The following is a 17,607-nucleotide window of genomic DNA, read 5'->3' as shown; positions in this document are numbered from 1 at the left end:
AGTGGAGTCTGCCCCCTGCCCCCGTGGAGCTCCTGTGCACACGCCCGCTGGCCCTCAACGCCAGGTGCTCCGGGGCTCCTCCTCCCCGTGCCAGGCCCCTGGGCTGGGGAACCTGACGTGGGGCTCGGAGCGCTCCCTCCTGGAGGAGCGTCTCTGTGACAGTTCCTTTCCAGTCTGCGGGTCGCCCCTCCCCCCCCCCGCCCCCCAGCGGGGATGCGATTGCTTCTATCACAGAAGCGCCCCCTCCTACCATCAAGATGTGGCTTCTTTGTCTTTGGGTGTAGGATATACTTTTTGGTAGTTACAGTCTGTTTGATTGATGGTTGTTCAGCAGTTAGGTGTAATTTTGGTGTTTTCTTGAGAGGAAGCGAGCTCAAGTCCTACGCCACCATCCTGTCCCAATCCTCGAGAAATCAGTATCTGTTTTCGTAGTAGGTTAATGTGACATTTTAAACAACGACATGCAGCAAACAGCACATATGGGACTTGGGGGGATGCATGGCTGTGAACAAAGCAGGCAAGAAATGCCTACTCTCGTGGACCTTACTTTCTCTAAGGGGCGAGGCAGTAATAAAGCCAACCAGGAGTTCCCTTGTGGCTCAGTGGGTTAAGGATCTGGCAGTGTCACTGCTGTGGCACAGGTTCGACTCCTCTGCCAAGGAACTTACGCATGCCATGGGCTTGGCCAAAACGAAAAATCCAGTCAGCCAGCCATGGGGCCTATTACCTCGGAGGCGGAGTTAGGAGGTGGGAGACACATGGGTTTCAAACTCAGTGGTTAGGGTCTGCTCCCTGGGTGACACGAACAAAGACCTGGAGGCCAGGGAGCCAGCCCTGCAGGTGTCTGAAAGGGTAGTCCCAGCAGAGGAAAGGCAGTGCAAAGGCCCTGGGGCTCAGAGAGGGGCCGGGCAGACCACCAGCTTGGCACCTGGGGAAGTCCTGGGGACCAGGCTGGGCTGGGTGTTCTTTGCCTCCCGCTGCAGCCAGAAGACAGATCCTTCGTTGTCCCCACTGTACCATCTCCTCTAGAGCACACTGGGGGCCCCCCCATGGGTCCCCACAGGCCCCCATGCCCGCCTCTGGGCAGCCCCTTGTTCTGCACAGCAGCCGCAGCCCGCCTTCTTTCTCTCGTTTTGACAGGGTGGCGGTGCTTTTTGCTGAGTGGTGAGTCAAATGATGGAAAAGCAATTACTGTCCACACAGACTGATGAGCATGGAGCTGGTAATAAGCGAGCCCCTGCCCAGCGACCACCCCCCCCCCCCCCCCGCACCAGGAGGCTCTTCAATGCCAGCCGCCGGCTGCTGCCATGTCCCTTCTTGCCACCCACCCTTCCCAGCGCGGAGGGGCTCTGGCTGTCCGTCTGCCCCTCAGCCCTGGCTCCTGGCGCCCCCTGGACCCGTTGGTGCTCGCGTCCCGCAAACTGCGCAGAGACGGGGCGGGCGGGCATAGCTTTAGGGTCGGACCGAGCGGAGAGCTTGGCTCAGCTGTGGGATCCGGCACGTGACGCCACTCCCGCCGGAAGTGTGGTCAGGGGGCGGGGCCTGGGGGGGCAGGGGCTCGACTGTGTCTCGGCCCTTGGCCCTTGGGGGCGGGGGGGCCGCGTTGGTGGACGTGGAGGGAAGGCTTTGCAAACGTCTGAAGCGTCCAGACACTTCTGCGCCCCCATCCCCTAGCATCCTCCAAAGGGCCCTGAGACCGCCCCCCCCAGGCCCTGCGGAAGGGCTGGGGAGGCCTTTAGAGGTTCTCCCGTGGCCCCAGGAGGGAGGGGGCTGCTGCTAAGTGTGTGGTGGTGTCGCCCATGTAGAGCGGCCATCCTGGGGGGGCGGGGCTGTCTTATTTCCTTATTCTTCCTTATGCCCCAGGATGGCCCCCCTCTGTCCCAAGCAGGCCGTCCTGGCGCAGGGCCCAGAGGCTGAGGGGCAGGGAAGCCCGTGGACCCCACAGAGCAGCCGATGATTTGAGAAACACGTTCTCGTCTTACTCCCGGTCTCATATTTACTCCTCATCTCCCCTCTCCCCCCGGGACACCCCCATCCCCAGCACCTGAGCCGGGTGACTTTCCCCTCCTTCCTTGTTGGGCTCTACATTTTTTTTCCCCTGCGTCTACAAACGAGGAAACCAGGTCATCACACATCCTTGGGTAAGTGGGTGGGATGGAACCAGGGCTGGGCCCCAGAGCTGCTGCTGGGAGCGCCCACCTTCTCACCCCTCCCTCTGGGAACAGCTCCCTGCCGCAGCCCCCCCCGGGGAGTCGGGGGGCGGGGACCGGAGCCCCTGGGGAATGAGTGGCTCTGGGCCCAGTGCGTGTCCTCTGCGGTCGCCTGTGTGTGGGTGTCCTAAGCGTGCCTGGCTCCTAGAATAAAGGCAGGGCCTGACCCGGCTTCTGTGTGGGGCCTCGGGAGTTGCAGCGGGGGGCCTACAACCCACCTTTGCTGGCAGCCCTTCCCTGTGGGTGGCCTCACACCAGGTCCTGGCCCATTGGGCTCCCCCCACCTTTCTCCGTAACAGTCAAGGCAGGGAGGTGCCGAGGCTCAAGCTGCCCCCCTACTCTGGGCCCTGAGAAGAAGGCCTTTGGGGGCTGCCAGCGATGAGCCGGGGGCACTGACGCGGTGGCTGCTGGGGGTGCCGGACGGATGGGGCCTGGCCCTGCTTTGTGCGGTTTCTCCCTGGTCCTGCGGCCTGCGTCGGCCAGCCTGCAGGAGCCCCCCCAGGCGAGTGTGGACGGTCTGGTGCGTGGGCCTGACTTTCTCCTGGCTTCCTTCCGGGGTCTCTCCTGGCTTGGCGAGAGCTTGACAGCTGTGGCCTTGAACAAGTCCAGGGGGAGGAGGGGTGGGACCCTGGGCTGGACCAGGAGTCCCAGGAAGGTGGGCTCCTGTGCACCCTCCCCTGAGCCCGACCCTTCTCCCTGCAGCAGAGCCAGCCAAACCCTCAGCCTGTGCCCTCTGCCCCCCCCCCCCAGCTTCAGAGGTCACCGTTCCTCTACAGAAGGGGCCTCTTCCCACCCCCACCCCAGCCCCCTTGTCAGTGTCTCTCCTCCTGTCCTTCTGCAAAGAAATCATAAGGAGAGAGCCTGAGGCAGCTCTTCAGGTGGCAGAGCCCCATCTTCTCCTGGCAGAGCTGGCGAGCTGTGGGCCGGAGCAGTGGCCTTTGATGCTGTATCTTTGCGCCGGCTCCCTCCCCCCACGTCTGGGTTGGAGGGTGGTGCCGCCGTGAGCATTTTTGCCGCCTCCAGCGGGCACGGGGCTTGCGTCTCTCAACGGCACCGTCTTGTCTCCGCGATGGATGCTCCCCGCGTCCAGCTGCTCCCGTGTCGGAAAACCCGCCGTACCCCGCTCGCGAAATTAAAAGATGCGGCAGCTGGGCCGCTTCAACAGAGAGGGGCACGGGTCGTAGCAGCGCTCCCTGTTTTTAAATAATGTTTCTGGTAATGCGTTTTGGAGGATGCGAAAAAAAATTTAAAAAGCCGTAGAAATGGTAATGACATCCACAGGACACTCGGCAGGAAATGAGCGCGGTCTGGGACTAATAAAAGCCGAAATGTAATTTGTGCAGATATACGAGGCGCAGCCTTCAGAGCGGGCCTGGGTTTGCGAATTCCGGGCTCATAAACACGGCCCGGGCGGGGAGGGCAGGGCAGGGCAGGGCGCGGTGCCCTCCGCCTGGAACAGGTCTTCCAGGTCCGAGGCCGCGGCGGCGCCTCCTGAAGCAGGAGCGGCCCTGAGTGGAGGTGGCCTCGGCTCGCCAGCCCGGGGCTGGGCAGCGTGGCGCTGCCAAGGGCACAGGGGAGCCCGGACTGGAGGTGGAGTCAGGAGGCACCTCTGGGGCCTCTGGGTCACAGCGGGCACCTTCTCTGGTGTTTGGTCCAAGTCCGGGATGGACTGAAGGGGGTCAGAGGGTGGGGCGCCTCGGACTGGGTGCCTGCGTCGGACTGGGTGCCTGCGTCGAACTGGGCCCTGGGCCCTCCTGGGGGGACACTGGTCCCTCTCCAGGGCCACCGTGCTTCGGGCCCTGAGGCTGGGCCAGCTGACCACTGGGGGCAGAGGGAGGCTCTCCGCTCGGGTCCCCTCCCTCGTCAGCCACCCTCCCCCAACCCCATGTCGTCGAGGTGGTATCTCAGGGTGAAGGGGCTGAGCTGGACCTGCTGGAGAGGCCCCTCCCTGCTCGCTGCTGTGCCTGCTCCCTCTCCTTTGGGCTCCCTTGTTTGTTTTCGGCCCTTCCCATTGCTCTAGAAGCTCCTAGCGGTGGCAAGCCACCCCTTCCCCCACCACATGTAAAGTTGCAGCCCGAGGGCCGAACCTGAGCCACAGCAGTGGCAACTCCAGGTCCTTAACCCACGGCACCACCAGGTAACTCCCGTTCCGCTTCTGGGTCGGGACCAGGCACTGGAGGGTGAGGGCCTGGGCTGTGCAGGCCGAGCGGAGCCTAGCAGCGGCGGCAAGCAGCTGTGGGGAGAGCCGGCGCCCAGCCCTGGCTCTGATGCCCGAGCCTGGAGCCTCCTTGCTCTGTTCTCCGCTGGGAGGGTCTTGGGGGAAACACAGCCCGGATGCTGCAGCCGCCTCTGATGTGAAGCCGGTTGCTCTGCCCTGAAGGGCCCCCACCCCACCCCAGGGTCACTGCCTGACCCAGGACCCTGCTTTGGCGAGGTTGGACCCCACGTGCCCGCCCCAGCCCTTAAAATCATAAGCAGATGGGCTCTCAGCCTCACTTTGACCCGGTGGAGGCAGGAGGGGCCGACCAAGAGGGCCAGGGCGGCTTCAGGCTCAGAGGGCCTGCAGCTCCCGCCGCCTCACTCTGGGCCTCGTAACCTGTTCAGGCACCTACGGTATCAAAAACAGGAGGCAGGTGCTGCCGTTGTGTGTTCCTGGGAGTCAGAGAAGGGGACGTTTTATGCCTCCAGAGGCTCAGCGGCCCTAATCGTCTGCTGGAAGGAACAGATTCCAGATGGCATGGCAGTGATGGAAGAGGTGTGCACGCGAGTGTGTGTGTATGTGTGTGTGTGTGTGTGTGTGTGTACGCGCACACACGCGAGGGCGCGTGCGTTCCAGGCCTCGGCGAGTGGCTCCCGGGACAGGGGCGAGCCCTCCCCAGTCCCCCGCACGCTGGGTCACGCTTGAACACGGCTGTTCTGGGACTAGATGACAGGATCCAGCAGCCCCAGGGGACAGGGGAGCAGGAAGTGCCCTGATGAGTGATGCTGAGCCGTCAGGGAAGGGGGGGGCAGACTCCCCGGGGAGCTGGCGCTGGGGAGCCGGGCGGCCCCTCCCTCCTCTACAGCCTACCGCCCCGTCGTCGCACGCCTCCCGGACACGGACACACAGAGGTGGTCGCTAAGGGCACAGCTGGCGGGGAGGGAGGCTCAGGCCGCGCGGAGGCCGTGGAGAGAGCTGCGGGGAAGGGCAGCAGGGCTGGGGAGGCGGGCTTTCCACGGCAAGGAAGCGGCCATCTGAACGTTCTCCCTCTGCCCTTTCTCTTCGCCTAGATAACCAGCCCGAGTCATGCAGTCTTTTCGAGAAAGGTGTGGTTTCCATGGCAAACAACAGAGCTACCCGCAGACCTCACAGCCGACGTCTCGCCTGGAGAACTACAGGCAGCCGAGCCAGGCCGGGCTGAGCTGCGACCGGCAGCGCCTGCTGGCCAAGGACTATTACAACCCGCAGCCGTACCCGGGCTACGAGGGCGGCGCCCCGACGCCCGCCAGCGCCGCGCGCGCCGGCAAGGGCCTCTCCTCGCAGCAGGCCCTGCAGGGGAGGCCGGCCTTCGCGGGCTACGCCGTCCAGGACAGCGGCCCATACCCGGGCCGCTACTCGGGCGAGGAGAGCCTGCAGGCCTGGGGGACCCCCCAGCCGCCGCCCCCCCAGCTGCAGCCCCTGCCCGGGGGGGTGGGCAAATATGATGAGAACCTGATGAAAAAGACGGCGGTGCCCCCTGGCCGGCAGTACGCGGAGCAGGGCGCCCAGCTGCCCTTTCGGACTCACCCGCTCCACGTCCAGCAGCCGCAGCTGCCGCAGCCCCCGCAGCCCCCCGCGTACCCCAAGCTCCAAAGGCAGAAGCCACAGAACGACATGGCCTCGCCTCTGCCCTTTCCCCGGGGCGGCCCCTTCCCCCAGCACTCCCAGTCCTTCCCAGCCGCCTCCACCTACTCCTCCGCCGGGCAGGGGGCCCACTCCTACAAGGGCTGCACGGCGCCGTCCGCGCAGCCCCACGACCGGCCCCTGACCGCCAGCGCCAGCCTGGGCCCCGGCCAGCGGGTCCAGAGCCTCCACGCTTACCCGTCCAGCCGCCTCAGCTACGAGCCGCAGAAGCAGCAGCAGCAGCAGCAGCAGCAGCAGCAGGCGGCCCTTCAGAGCCGCCACCACGCCCAGGAAACGCTGCACTACCCGAACCTGGCCAAGTACCAACACTACGGGCAGCAGGGCCCGGGCTACTGCCCGCCGGACGCGGCCGTCAGGACCCCGGAGCAGTACTACCAGACCTTCAGCCCCGGCTCCGGCCACTCGCCCGCGCGCTCCGTGGGCCGCTCCCCTTCGTACAGCTCCACCCCGTCGCCGCTGATGCCCAACCTGGAGACCTTCCCCTACAGCCAGCAGCCGCTGGGCAGCGGCGCCTTCCCCGCCGGCCTCCCCGACCACAGCCACTTCATGCCCCTGCTCAACCCCTCCCCCACAGACGCCGCCGGCTCCGTGGACGCCCAGGCGGCCACCTGCAAGGCCCTGCAGAAGGACAAGCTGCCCGACGCCCTGCTGTCGGACCTCAGCCTGCAGAGCCTCACGGCGCTGACCTCGCAGGTGGAGAACATCTCCAACACGGTCCAGCAGCTGCTGCTGTCCAAGGCGGCCGGGCCCCAGAAGAAGGGCGTCAAGGGCCTGGCGTCCCGGGCCCCGGAGCCGCTCAAGAGCCAGCACTGCAGCCCCGAGGGCGGCGGCTACGCGGCCGAGCCGGTGGGCACGCCGCTCTCGGAGCCGCTGAGCAGCACCCCGCAGTCCACGCACGCCGAGCCGCCCGAGGCCGACTACCTGAGCGGCTCTGAGGACCCGCTGGAGCGCGGCTTCCTCTACTGCAGCCAGGCCCGCGGCAGCCCCGCCCGGGTCCGCAGCGGCTCCAAGGCCACGCCCGAGTCCGTGTCCACCTGCTCCGTGACCTCCCCTGACGACATGTCCACCAAGTCCGACGACTCCTTCCAGAGCCTGCACAGCAGCCTGCCGCTCGACAGCTTCTCCAAGCTGGTGGCCGGCGAGCGGGACTGCCCGCGGCTGCTGCTCAGCGCCCTGGCGCAGGAAGACCTGGCCTCCGAGATCCTGGGGCTGCAGGAGGCCATCGGCGAGAAGGCTGACAAGGCCTGGGCCGAGGCGCCCGGCCTGGCCACGGACGCCGGCAAGGCGGCCTTCTCGCTGGAGAACCACAGCGCCTGTCTGGACCCCGTGGCCAAGGGCACGTGGCCGCGGCCAGGGGAGCCGGAGGCCCTGCCCGAGCCCCTGCAACTGGACAAGGCTGGCAGCGCCAAGGACTTCAGCCCGGGGCTGTTTGAAAACGCCCCTGTGGCCTTCGCCACCACTGACCCCAAGAAGACCGCGGGCCCCCTCTCTTTTGGCGCCAAGCCCACCCTCGGGGCTGGCGCCTCGGACCCCACCGCGGCCGCCTTCGACTGCTTCCCCGACGCGACGGCCGCCAGCTCGGCCGACGGCGCCAATCCCTTCGCCTGGCCCGAGGAGAACCTGGGGGACGCCTGTCCCCGCTGGGGGCTGCACCCCGGCGAGCTCAGCAGGGGGCTGGAGCAGGGCGGGAAGGCCGTGGACAGTGTCGGCCAGGAGAGCACCCGCGAGGCCTCGGCCTGCCTGGGCTTCCCGGAGGAGGAGCCCCCGGGGGAGAAGGCCGTGGGGCCGCGGGGCTCTAAGCAGGAGGAGGCGGGCGGGGTGAAGGAGGAGGCGGGCGGGCTGCTGCAGTGCCCCGAGGGGGGCAAGGCCGACCGGTGGCTGGACGACGGCCGGCACTGCTGCTCCGCCGCCGACTTCGGGGACCTCCCGCTGCTGCCGCCGCCGCCGCCGGGCAGGAAGGAGGACCTGGAGGCCGAGGAGTACTCCTCCCTGTGCCAGCTCCTGGGCAGCCCTGAGCAGAGGCCGGGCGTGCAGGACCCGCTGTCGCCGAAGGCCTCGCTGCTGTGCGGCAAGGAGGAGGTGGAGGAGGTGCTGGACCCCAAGGCCGGCTGGGGCTCCCCCTGCCCCCTCTCTGGGGAGTCCGTCATCCTGCTGGGCCCCACCGTGGGTGCCGAGTCCAAGGTCCAGAGCTGGTTTGAGGCCTCCCTGTCCCACATGAAGCCAGGGGAGGAGGGGCCCGAGGGGGCGCTGGCTCCAGGGGATCCCTCCTCCCTGGCCCCCGACGCCCCTCTGGCCCAGATGCCCAACAAGCCTGCTGGGCCCGAGGCGCCCATCGCCAAGAAGGAGCCCGTGCCCCGTGGCAAGAGCTTACGGAGCCGGCGGGTGCAGCGGGGGCTGCCCGAGGCCGAGGACTCCCCGTGCCGGGCGCCGGCGCTGCCCAAAGACCTGCTGCTCCCCGAGTCGTGCACGGGGCCCCCCCAGGGCCAGACGGACGGGGCAGGGGCCCCGGGCCGGGGGGCCTCGGAAGGGCTCCCCAGGATGTGCACCCGCTCCTTCACGGCCCTGAGCGAGCCCCGCACGCCTGGCCCCCCAGGCCTGCCCACCACCCCCGCCCCCCCAGACAAGCTCGGGGGCAAGCAGCGAGCCGCCTTCAAGTCGGGCAAGCGGGTGGGGAAGCCCTCGCCCAAGGCCGCGTCCAGCCCCAGTAACCCCGCCGCCCTGCCCGTGGCCTCCGACAGCAGCCCCATGGGCTCCAAGACCAAGGAGACAGACTCGCCGGACGCGCCGGGCACAGACCAGCGCTCCATGACGCTCCGGTCCCGCACCAGGACCCAGGAGGCCTTCCACTCCAAGCGGCGGCGGCCCTCGGAGAGCCGGCTCCCCAACTGCCGCGCCGCCAAGAAGCTGCTGGCCAACCACCACCTGCCCGCCGCGTTCAAGGCCGCCGGCAGCCCCCAGAAGGAGGCCAGGGCCAGCCAGCGGGCCCGGGTCCCCAAGCCGGGCGCCGGCGGCAAGCCCTCTGATCGGCCGCTCCACGCCCTCAAGCGGAAGTCGGCCTTCATGGCACCCGTGCCCACCAAGAAGCGCAGCCTGGCCTTACGTGGCGGAGCCGGGGACGCCAAGGAGGCGGGGGCCGAGGGGTCCCCACCTCTCTTCAAGAGGGTGGCTTCCCCCAAGAAGGCCAAGCCCCCCAAGGGCAACGGGGAGCCCTCGGGGAAGCCGCTGCCCCCCGAGACCCCTGACGCCTGCCTGAAGCTGGCCTCACGGGCGTCCTTCCAGGGGGCCCCGAAGACCAAGGTGCTGCCGCCCCGGAAGGGCCGGGGCCTCAAGCTCGAGGCCATCGTGCAGAAGATCACCTCCCCCAGCCTGAAGAAGTTCGCGTGCAAGGCAGCGGGGGGCCCTCCGGGGACTCCTCTGAGCCCGGCGCCCCCCGAGAAGGACCGGGCGCTCAAGAGCGCGGGGGGCAGCCCCCTGGCGGCCGAGGAGGGGCTCCTGACCCTGAGCCCCGGGCAGAAGTTCCCAGCAGCGCCGGGGGCCGAGCCGTTGTGCAGAAATCCGACCAACAGATCCTTAAAAGGCAAACTCGTGAACAGTAAGCACCTGTCCTCGACGGACTGTTTCAAAACGGAGGCCTTCCCGTCCCCAGAGGCCCTGCTGCCCGGGGGCGCTGCCCTGGCGCCCAAGAAGAGGAGCCGGAAAGGCAGGGCGGGAGCCCCGGGCCTCCCCAAAGGCTCCCTGGAGAAGCAGCCCCATCTCGGCCCGGCTCTGCTCCTGGCTCCCCGAGACAGGGCCAACGGCACGCAGGGGGGCAGCGAGGACAGCTCCGGCGGAGGCGGCAAGAAGCCAAAGACAGAGGAGCTGGGCCTGGCCTCCCAGCCCCCCGAGGGCCGGCCCTGCCAGCCCCAGACCAGGGCGCAGAAGCAGCCGGGCCACGCCAACTACAGCAGCTATTCTAAGCGGAAGCGCCTCACGCGGGGCCGGGCCAAGAACGCCGCCGCCGCCTCCTCCTCGCCCTGTAAGGGGCGTGCCAAGCGGCGGCGGCAGCAGCAGCAGGTGCTGCCCCTGGATCCCGCAGAGCCTGAAATCCGCCTCAAGTACATTTCCTCCTGCAAGCGGCTGCGGGCCGACAGCCGCTCCCCCGCCTTCTCGCCCTTCGTGCGGGTGGAGAAGCGGGACGCGTTCACCACCGTGTGCACTGTCATCAACTCCCCGGGCGAGGAGCCCCAGCCCCACCGGAAGCCTTCCTCCTCCACCTCCTCCTCCTCCTCCTGCTCCTTCTCCTTGGACGCGACCACCGGGGCCTCCCTCCCCACGCTCCCTGGCGGCTCCGGCCTGCAGCCGCGGCCCTGCCTGCCCCTCTCCTCCACCATGCATCTGGGGCCCGTGGTCTCCAAGGCCCTGAGTACCTCTTGCCTTGTTTGCTGCCTCTGCCAAAACCCAGCCAACTTCAAGGACCTCGGGGACCTCTGCGGGCCCTACTACCCCGAACACTGCCTCCCCAAAAAGAAGCCAAAACTCAAGGAGAAGGTGCGGCCAGAGGGCACCTGTGAGGAGGCCGCGCTGCCTCTGGAGAGGACACTCAAAGGCCTCGAGTGCCCAGCCGCCACCTCTGCCACCACCGCTGCCGCCACCGGGAAGCCCCCCAGGCCTGACGGCGGCCCAGCTGACCCAGCCAAGCAGGGCTCCCTGCGCACCAGCGCCCGGGGCCTGTCCCGGCGGCTGCAGAGTTGCTACTGCTGTGACGGTCGGGGGGACGGCGGCGAGGAGGCCGCCCCGGCCGACAAGAGCCGCAGGCACGAGTGCAGCAAGGAGCCTCCCGCGGAGGCTGGCGGGGACACCCAGGAGCACTGGGTGCACGAGGCCTGTGCTGTGTGGACAGGCGGGGTTTACCTGGTGGCCGGGAAGCTCTTTGGGCTGCAGGAGGCCATGAAGGTGGCCGTGGACAGGGTAAGAGGCCAGCTTAGCCGGGTGGGGACCTCGGGCTCTGCAGGCAGGCAGTCCGTCCAGAAGTCCAGCTTTCTCTCCAGGGCTGCAGTGTGGGCCCCACATGCCGCCATCCCAGGGCGTCCTCTGGGAGGCTGAGCGGGGGAGGGGTGCCCACCCCTCCCCCAGGCAGGACACACTCACCCGCCCCTGGCCCCGACCTGCCACCGCAGGGCCTGCCCAGTCCACGGCTCACCACGCACTCACCTTGCCCCTTCCGGCTCCAGCCACCCCACCCCACCCCACCCCCGCCCCCGCTCCTATATGCAGCTGAGGCCCCAGAACCGAAGACCAGGGCAGCCCACCCAAGCAGGTGCCCCAGCTCTGGTGCCTGGAGCCGGGAACACAGGGGAAGAGGCTGTGGCGCAGCAGGCCTTCCCCAGCCGGCAGTTGCTCCCGGAGCCTTCCCCAGGGCGAGGCCCTAAAATGCCCCAGAGGGCTCTGGGTTCAGATCCCAGCACTGCCCCGCCCTCACAGTGCCCTGCTCCCTGTGGAGAAGCCCTGAGGACTAGGGCCAGTCCAGCCGTGTAACAGCCGTGCCCGCTCCCTGACTGCCCCATCCAGGTGCTCTGCAGGCCTCTGCTGGGAGCAGGGATGGGGACAGCTAGGCAGGTGACACTGGCTGTGTCCTCACCAATGGGGCTGTCACCCCGACTGCACAGGACTCTGCTCCCCTCGCTCCTGGCCACAGTGGCACAGGAGTGAGCAGGCAGCCGGGAGGCCACGCTAAGCCTGGCGGCCGCAGGACCTGCGGGCGTGAGTCGCCTTTCTCTCCAGGAAGTGCCTCTGGGAGCCACGCGGCCCCTGGCCTCACCTGCCCCACACCTGTTGAGCAGCCCTGACTGTCAAACGGGGCCCCCGTGCTGCCCGTGCCCTGTGTCCTGCACCTGTCCCTCTGTGGCCAAGATGTGGCTGGGGGCCCCTCCAGGGCCCAGCTATCCCTCCCTGGCCTCTGCCACTTCCAGGCCTGACAGTGGCCCCGCGCCTGGAGCCCCCGCCCTGCCTGCCTCATTCCCTTCCTTCCCAGCTGCCCTGAGATGGGTCCAGGTCTCTGCTGTCGCTAAAAATGAATCCTGTGGAAGCTCCTGTTGTGGCGCAGTGGTTAATGAATCCAACTAGGAACCAGGAGGTTGCGGGTTCGATCCCTGGCCTTGCTTCAGTGGGTTAAGGATCCTGCATGGCTGTGGCTGTGGTGTAGGCCGGCGGCTACAGCTCCGTTTGGACCCCTAGCCTGGGAACCTCCATGTGCTGTGGGTGTGGCCCTAAAAAGACAGAAAAACAAGAAAGAATCCTAAGGCTCACACCACCATCTCAGCTTCCCATCACCTGCTACCATTCAGGAGCTCCCGAAGCTGCCCTCCGCGCTGCCCTGGCCCTACACGCACACCCTGCCGGGCTCTGTACCTTGCCTGGTCTTTCCTGAGTCCCATTCTGGACGCTCTGGTCTCACTTCACTGCACCAGCGTCCTGTCGGACTGGACAAAACGGGGGTCGGTCACATGCGGCTGGCTGTGCGGAGGTGCTGGAGCTTGGATTTGGCTGGGTTGCCATCCTCTAAGCCGGCCTGGTGGCCTCACCACTGCAAGTGCCCCTGGAGAGGTCAGAGTGGGGGTGGGCGCGCTTGTGGCTTCGGGGCCGCCACGCCCCCATCCCCCTTCACGGGAAGCCTGTGCACTAGAGTGGGGGGGGGGGTCACCAAGGCAGCTCCCCCAGCTGGAGGACACCCGGGTCATGGTCCGGCCCCCTCCCCTCTGACAGTCCAGGCCTCCTCTGGCCACCTGTCCCCACCACGGCCCTTCCTGCTCCAGCCTTGGTCATGCAGACCCCAGTGCCAACCCCAGCTCCTCTGAGGGCTGACCCCGTGACCCAGCACCCCTGCCCTCAGGGTCAGCACTGAGCCCATCAGCAGGTGGCTGCCCTGAGGGCCTGACGCCACACACAGTAGGACCTTTCTCTGCCTTCAGGCCCCTCAGTGCCTTTGTTCTGTCCCCTCCCTGGAGCCCTGCACGCCTACCTCCCGGGTCCTGTTTCCTAGTCAGCCTAGGGTCTGGCTCCCCCCGAGTCGCTGGGGGAGCAGGGGTTCCAAATGCAGGTGCTGGCCTGAGCCCTCTGCACCCCATTTCTCCAGCCTGAAGTGCCTGCCTGAGGAGTTTGGGGGCCTTGGTGCAGGCAGGGTGGTGAGAAGCCATCAGCCAGAGGGGCCCCACAACCGTCAGAACACCTGCGCTGGGCAGCAGGTCACAGGGGCCTGGTCTGGGGGCCACTCCTGCCTCATCACCCCTTTGTGGGCCAGGAAGTGGGGCCATCTGGCCCCAGAGCCCTTGGAGGCCCAGCCCAGACCTGGAGGAAACTGCTACCTGGAAGGCCCAAGCGAACACCAGCTGAGCCAGGATGGCCCCCAGCACACTGCCCCCCAGTTTGGTGCCAGAGGGCACCTTCCAAGCACTTCTCAGCCTCAGCCCAGGGAGGGTGGGGAAGCCCTGCCCTTCCCCACTGCTGGGGGCAGGGGCACAGCCTGGGCTCCACCGGTGGTGGCTCGGTTCAAAGTCTAGACCAGCTCATCAGGAGCTGTGGTGCCCCCAGGCGAGTTACTCAGCTTCTCTGAGCCCTGGCTGCTCACCTGGGTAGAATGAACAGTAAGGCCAGGGCCACAGGGATGTTGCGAGAGGCCTCCACGCACGCCTAGCACAGCACCTGCTGTGGTCACTCCTCTCAGTGGCTTAGCCTCCAGGCGAGGGCCTGCCCACGTCACCCCCCCCCCCCCCGCCCCAACTGCACAGGGAGGCGGCAGTGCCCGCGCCTGCAGCATCTGAGAACCGGCTTGTCCCTCCCCAAGCCAGAGGTTTTGCTTCAGTCCGCCAAGGGCCCTCCTAGCATCACCATCCTGGCCCGGTCACACCCTGACAGGCCACTGGGCCAGCCCCTGAGCTCAGCAGAGGGCAGAGTAGACCAGCTGCTACCTGGGCAGGGGGTGTCCCACTTGGTTCAGTGCCTGAGCTGCCGCCGGGACTGGGACCCCCGCGTCACACCTATACAGCAGAGCTCGTGAGAGCCCCCCACTTGGGGGTGGGGGGCAGAGCTGGTGGGTGAGGGTGACAACAGCCCATGAGTTCTTGGCACCATGCCCGCTGTGCACACGAGGCGGAAGAGTTGAGCCGCTTGGCTGAAGTCCCGCAGTGCACAGTAGCCGAGCGGGGACGTGCCCAGGCCTGGGAGATGCCAAGAACCCCTACACTTGGCTGTGAAATAGTACTTCTGCCCAGCGAGCGCCCTTCACCCAAGACACCAGCCCAGGAGCTGGCACAGAACCAGCCCTGCGGACGGCCGCACCCCATCCTGAGCCTCCCTCCAGCTGCTTCTCCCAGACCCTCGGGGGCAGGGGCCGTGACAGGTCTCCAGCCCCAGACTCACCCACTTCCCTCTCTCCTCACCAGACTTGTTCCAGCTGCCAAGAAGCCGGGGCCACCATCGGGTGCTGTCACGAAGGATGCCTCCACGCCTATCATTACCCGTGTGCCAGCGACGCGGGTAAGAGCCAGACGCCAGCACGGGAGGTCGGGGGAACGGGCACGGCTCCCTGCACCAGCCCTGCCCGAGCCCTCGGCTTCCCTCTCCTGCGCGGCAATGCTTTTGCTTTCCTGTGTTTTTACGGCCACACCTGCAGCACATGAAGTTCGCAGGCTGGGCGTCTAATCAGAACCACAGCTGCCGGCCTACACAGCAGCCACAGCCACGCCAGATCCGAGCCGCCTCTGCGACCCACGCCGCAGCTCATGGCAACGCCGGATCCTTAACCCACTGAGCGAGGCCAGGGATCGAACCCGCGTCCTCACAGAGACAACATCAGGTTGCTAACTTGCTGAGCCGCAATGACAACTCTGCCCCCGCAGTTCTACCTCCTGTGTCTCCTCGGCCACGTGCCGGAGCAGTGCCCGGAAGGAGGGGGCTGTCACTGCCAAGGGGCACCTAGAGGTGGGCGGGACCTCGGGCCTCAAAGCGCAGGGCCGCCAGGGCTGGGCCTCGAAGTCTGAACGGGAGCTCACTGGGTTGGAGAAAGAAAGGAAACGAGACACTTCAGTGACGAAAGCCGAGAGGCAAGGAGATGAGGTTCGAGCCAGACGCGCGCCGGCTGCGGGCAGAGCTGCGGCCGGTTTCCCGCAGGGCGGCGCGGTCTGGAGGCAGGAGCGGCGCCCCCGCGTCTGCCCCATTCTCCCCTCACTCACACGCCTGCTCCGCGGGCGTGTGTCCCGCAGAGAACGCAGCTGCCCGCGTCCCGGGCACCCTCTCGGTGCGTGGACCGGGCAGGCCCACCACCGTCTCCCGCACTGGGTCCCCATCCCTACAATGGAGGGTATTCGGACTCCTCCTTCCTGCCGCCGTGGGCAGCAGGAGTGAGGTCACCACGCCCCAGAACAGACGGCCCCAGTGCTCTTGGGGGGGCAGCCCCCACGGCCGCTGGGCCCCCGCCACCCGCACCCGCTCTCCTCTGGCCCATAGGGGGGCCGGCCGTATAGTGACTCTAGGCCTGAAGACAGAGCAGAGGCATCCCCCAGCGGGACCCTCCCCGCTCCCATGGCCCAGGGACCCTTCCCCCACCCGAGCCCGCTGGGCAGAAGGGACCCCTGGCCCCAACGGAGCTGCTCCCAGGACCACTCGGGACTCTGAGTGACGGCGGTTCCTTGGTGAGGGCCAAGCCACTGTGCCCGGCAGGGAGAGGGCATGCTCTGGCCCCGGCCTCCTGCCTCCCACTGTGAGCAGATCTTAACCTGGACGCGGCCCCTTTGCCAGACACACAGCCCAACTCCCGTAAGAGCTGCCACGCACCGCAGCCGTCCTCCCGCGGTGACCCCGTTGGCACACACCCTGCCGGCCCTGCGCTGTCTCCAGCCTCATGTTTACAGACAGGCTGCCCGACCCGTGACCATGGCACCACAGGGACACAACCAGAGTGTGCCTCCCCGCCTGGCTGGTTCCACATCCTGGGCTCTGTATACCTCCCAGTAGCGCCCGGGCTGCCAGGGGACTCGTCTCTGAGTGGAGCAGACAGGCAGTCCATGGTCCTTGCACAAAGCTGTAGAGGCCACCAGACAAAGACAAAAGAGCCTGTGCTGCGGGAGAGGCCCGTCCTGAGTTAGGAGGGAATCCTGGAGGACTTCTAAGAGGAGGTGACATGGGAGCCAGTCCTCAAGAGTTCAGGGAAGGTGGGCAGCAGCTGGTTTGTGGGGGGACCCGCCCAGGCTTGGAGCAACACAAGCTGTCTCCAGTGAGGTCTCTCACCCATGGAACTTCCCTGGAGTGGGGTCTTGGTAGAGCCGCAGGGGCCGTGAGGAAGAGGGCTGGAGGCTGGGCGGAGGAGCGGAGCTGTGCTGGGGGAACAGGGCGGGGGCCGAGCAGGCCGTCCCACAGCCTGGCAGCTACTGGCCCTTCCAGGCCCAACCTCACGGCTTCACCCTCAGCCTCCATTAGGTCTCACGCAGGTGCTGCCGGCCTGGCCTGGCTGAGTTCCCTCAGGGGGCCAAGGTCAGTGCTGCTGAGACACCCCCTCCCCCTCCAGCAGGCCCAGGACTGGCCACGCCGCTGACCATACCAGGCTCAGGCTGGCAGCATGGGGAAGGCAAAGCACCTCCTCCCTCACAGGAGGGGTTGCAGAGCCACTTGGGGGGCGGGGTTCCAGCACGAGGTGACTGCCTGAGCAGCAAGGAGCGGAGGTTTGGAAGGGCCGGTGGGGAGCAGCCGTGGCGGGGGCACAGCAGCCAGAGAAGGTGGGAGAACCCAGCCGGCGGGAGCCCAGGCACCTGTCCCCTATCAGCGCCTGCGCAAGCCTGGGTCTGGACGCCGGGTCCCTGGGGCTCCGCAGGTGTCTGGGCCGGGCTCTCAACCGCGGAGCACGACCCCTGCGCCTCGCTGCGAGCCGGCACCAGGGCCCACTTTGTCGGCTGGGTCGGGGTTCCGCAGCCGCAGACACGGGGAGAGGGCTCCCCACCCCCACCCCCAGAGTGGACGCCGGTGGGCGGCTGGGCAAGTTGGTTCTGGAAGTGACACCCTCCCCGCCCTCCACCCAGTGCAGCTGGGAAAGTGGGAGCTCAGTCCCGCACTCGCCCGGCCTGCCTGAGCGCAGGGAAGGCCTCCCCTGACAAGCGGGGGCGTCCCAGGCGCGAGGGGGACGACCGTGAAGGGCAGACAGGCCAGCGGGCTGAGGTTCAGCAGGTGGCGTTCGGGTTCTGTCGCATTTCAAGCAGGGTCTGACTTACTCCGCAAACTGCCCCGCCGCCTGCGGCCTCCGGGGCGGCGCGACCCCCTCCCGGCCTGACGCGCCGGCGTCCTGACCGCTCGAACGTCTCTTTGCTCGCAGGTTGCGTCTTCGTCGAAGAGAACTTTTCTTTGAAATGCCCCAAACATAAGGTGGGTGAGCGCGAGCCTTCCCCGAAGGGGCCCCGGCTGGAGAGGCGGCCGGGGCGGGTCGGCGCTCGGCGTCCCGGGACCGCTCGCTCGCGGGCACGTGCTGGGGGCGGGCGCACGGGGGGGCGGGGC

The 17,607-nt window shown here is 67.5% G+C and overlaps 1 protein-coding gene across 5 annotated transcripts in view; it reads left to right on the top strand.

Moving 5' to 3' along the window:
- Window positions 1-17,607, top strand: part of RAI1 (retinoic acid induced 1) — a 103,778-nt gene that overhangs the window by 84,732 nt on the left and 1,439 nt on the right. For 4 of the 5 annotated variants that reach the window (XM_047758276.1, XM_047758272.1, XM_047758274.1 and 1 more), the window contains 3 exons: window positions 5,481-11,040; window positions 14,511-14,604; window positions 17,429-17,478. In XM_047758276.1, coding sequence (XP_047614232.1) covers window positions 5,497-11,040; window positions 14,511-14,604; window positions 17,429-17,478 — 5,688 coding nt within the window. In that variant the 5' untranslated portion in view covers window positions 5,481-5,496. Of the gene's footprint in view, window positions 1-2,107; window positions 4,966-5,480; window positions 11,041-14,510; window positions 14,605-17,428; window positions 17,479-17,607 lie in introns of those variants that run through there. The other variant, XM_047758275.1, reaches the window with a different exon arrangement.

This window comes from Phacochoerus africanus, chromosome 14, assembly GCF_016906955.1.
Source record: "Phacochoerus africanus isolate WHEZ1 chromosome 14, ROS_Pafr_v1, whole genome shotgun sequence".
In the NCBI taxonomy this organism is placed as follows: domain Eukaryota; kingdom Metazoa; phylum Chordata; class Mammalia; order Artiodactyla; family Suidae; genus Phacochoerus; species Phacochoerus africanus.
The sequence above is the reverse complement of the archived record's forward strand: the minus strand, read 5'-3'. Positions and strand labels throughout refer to the sequence as shown.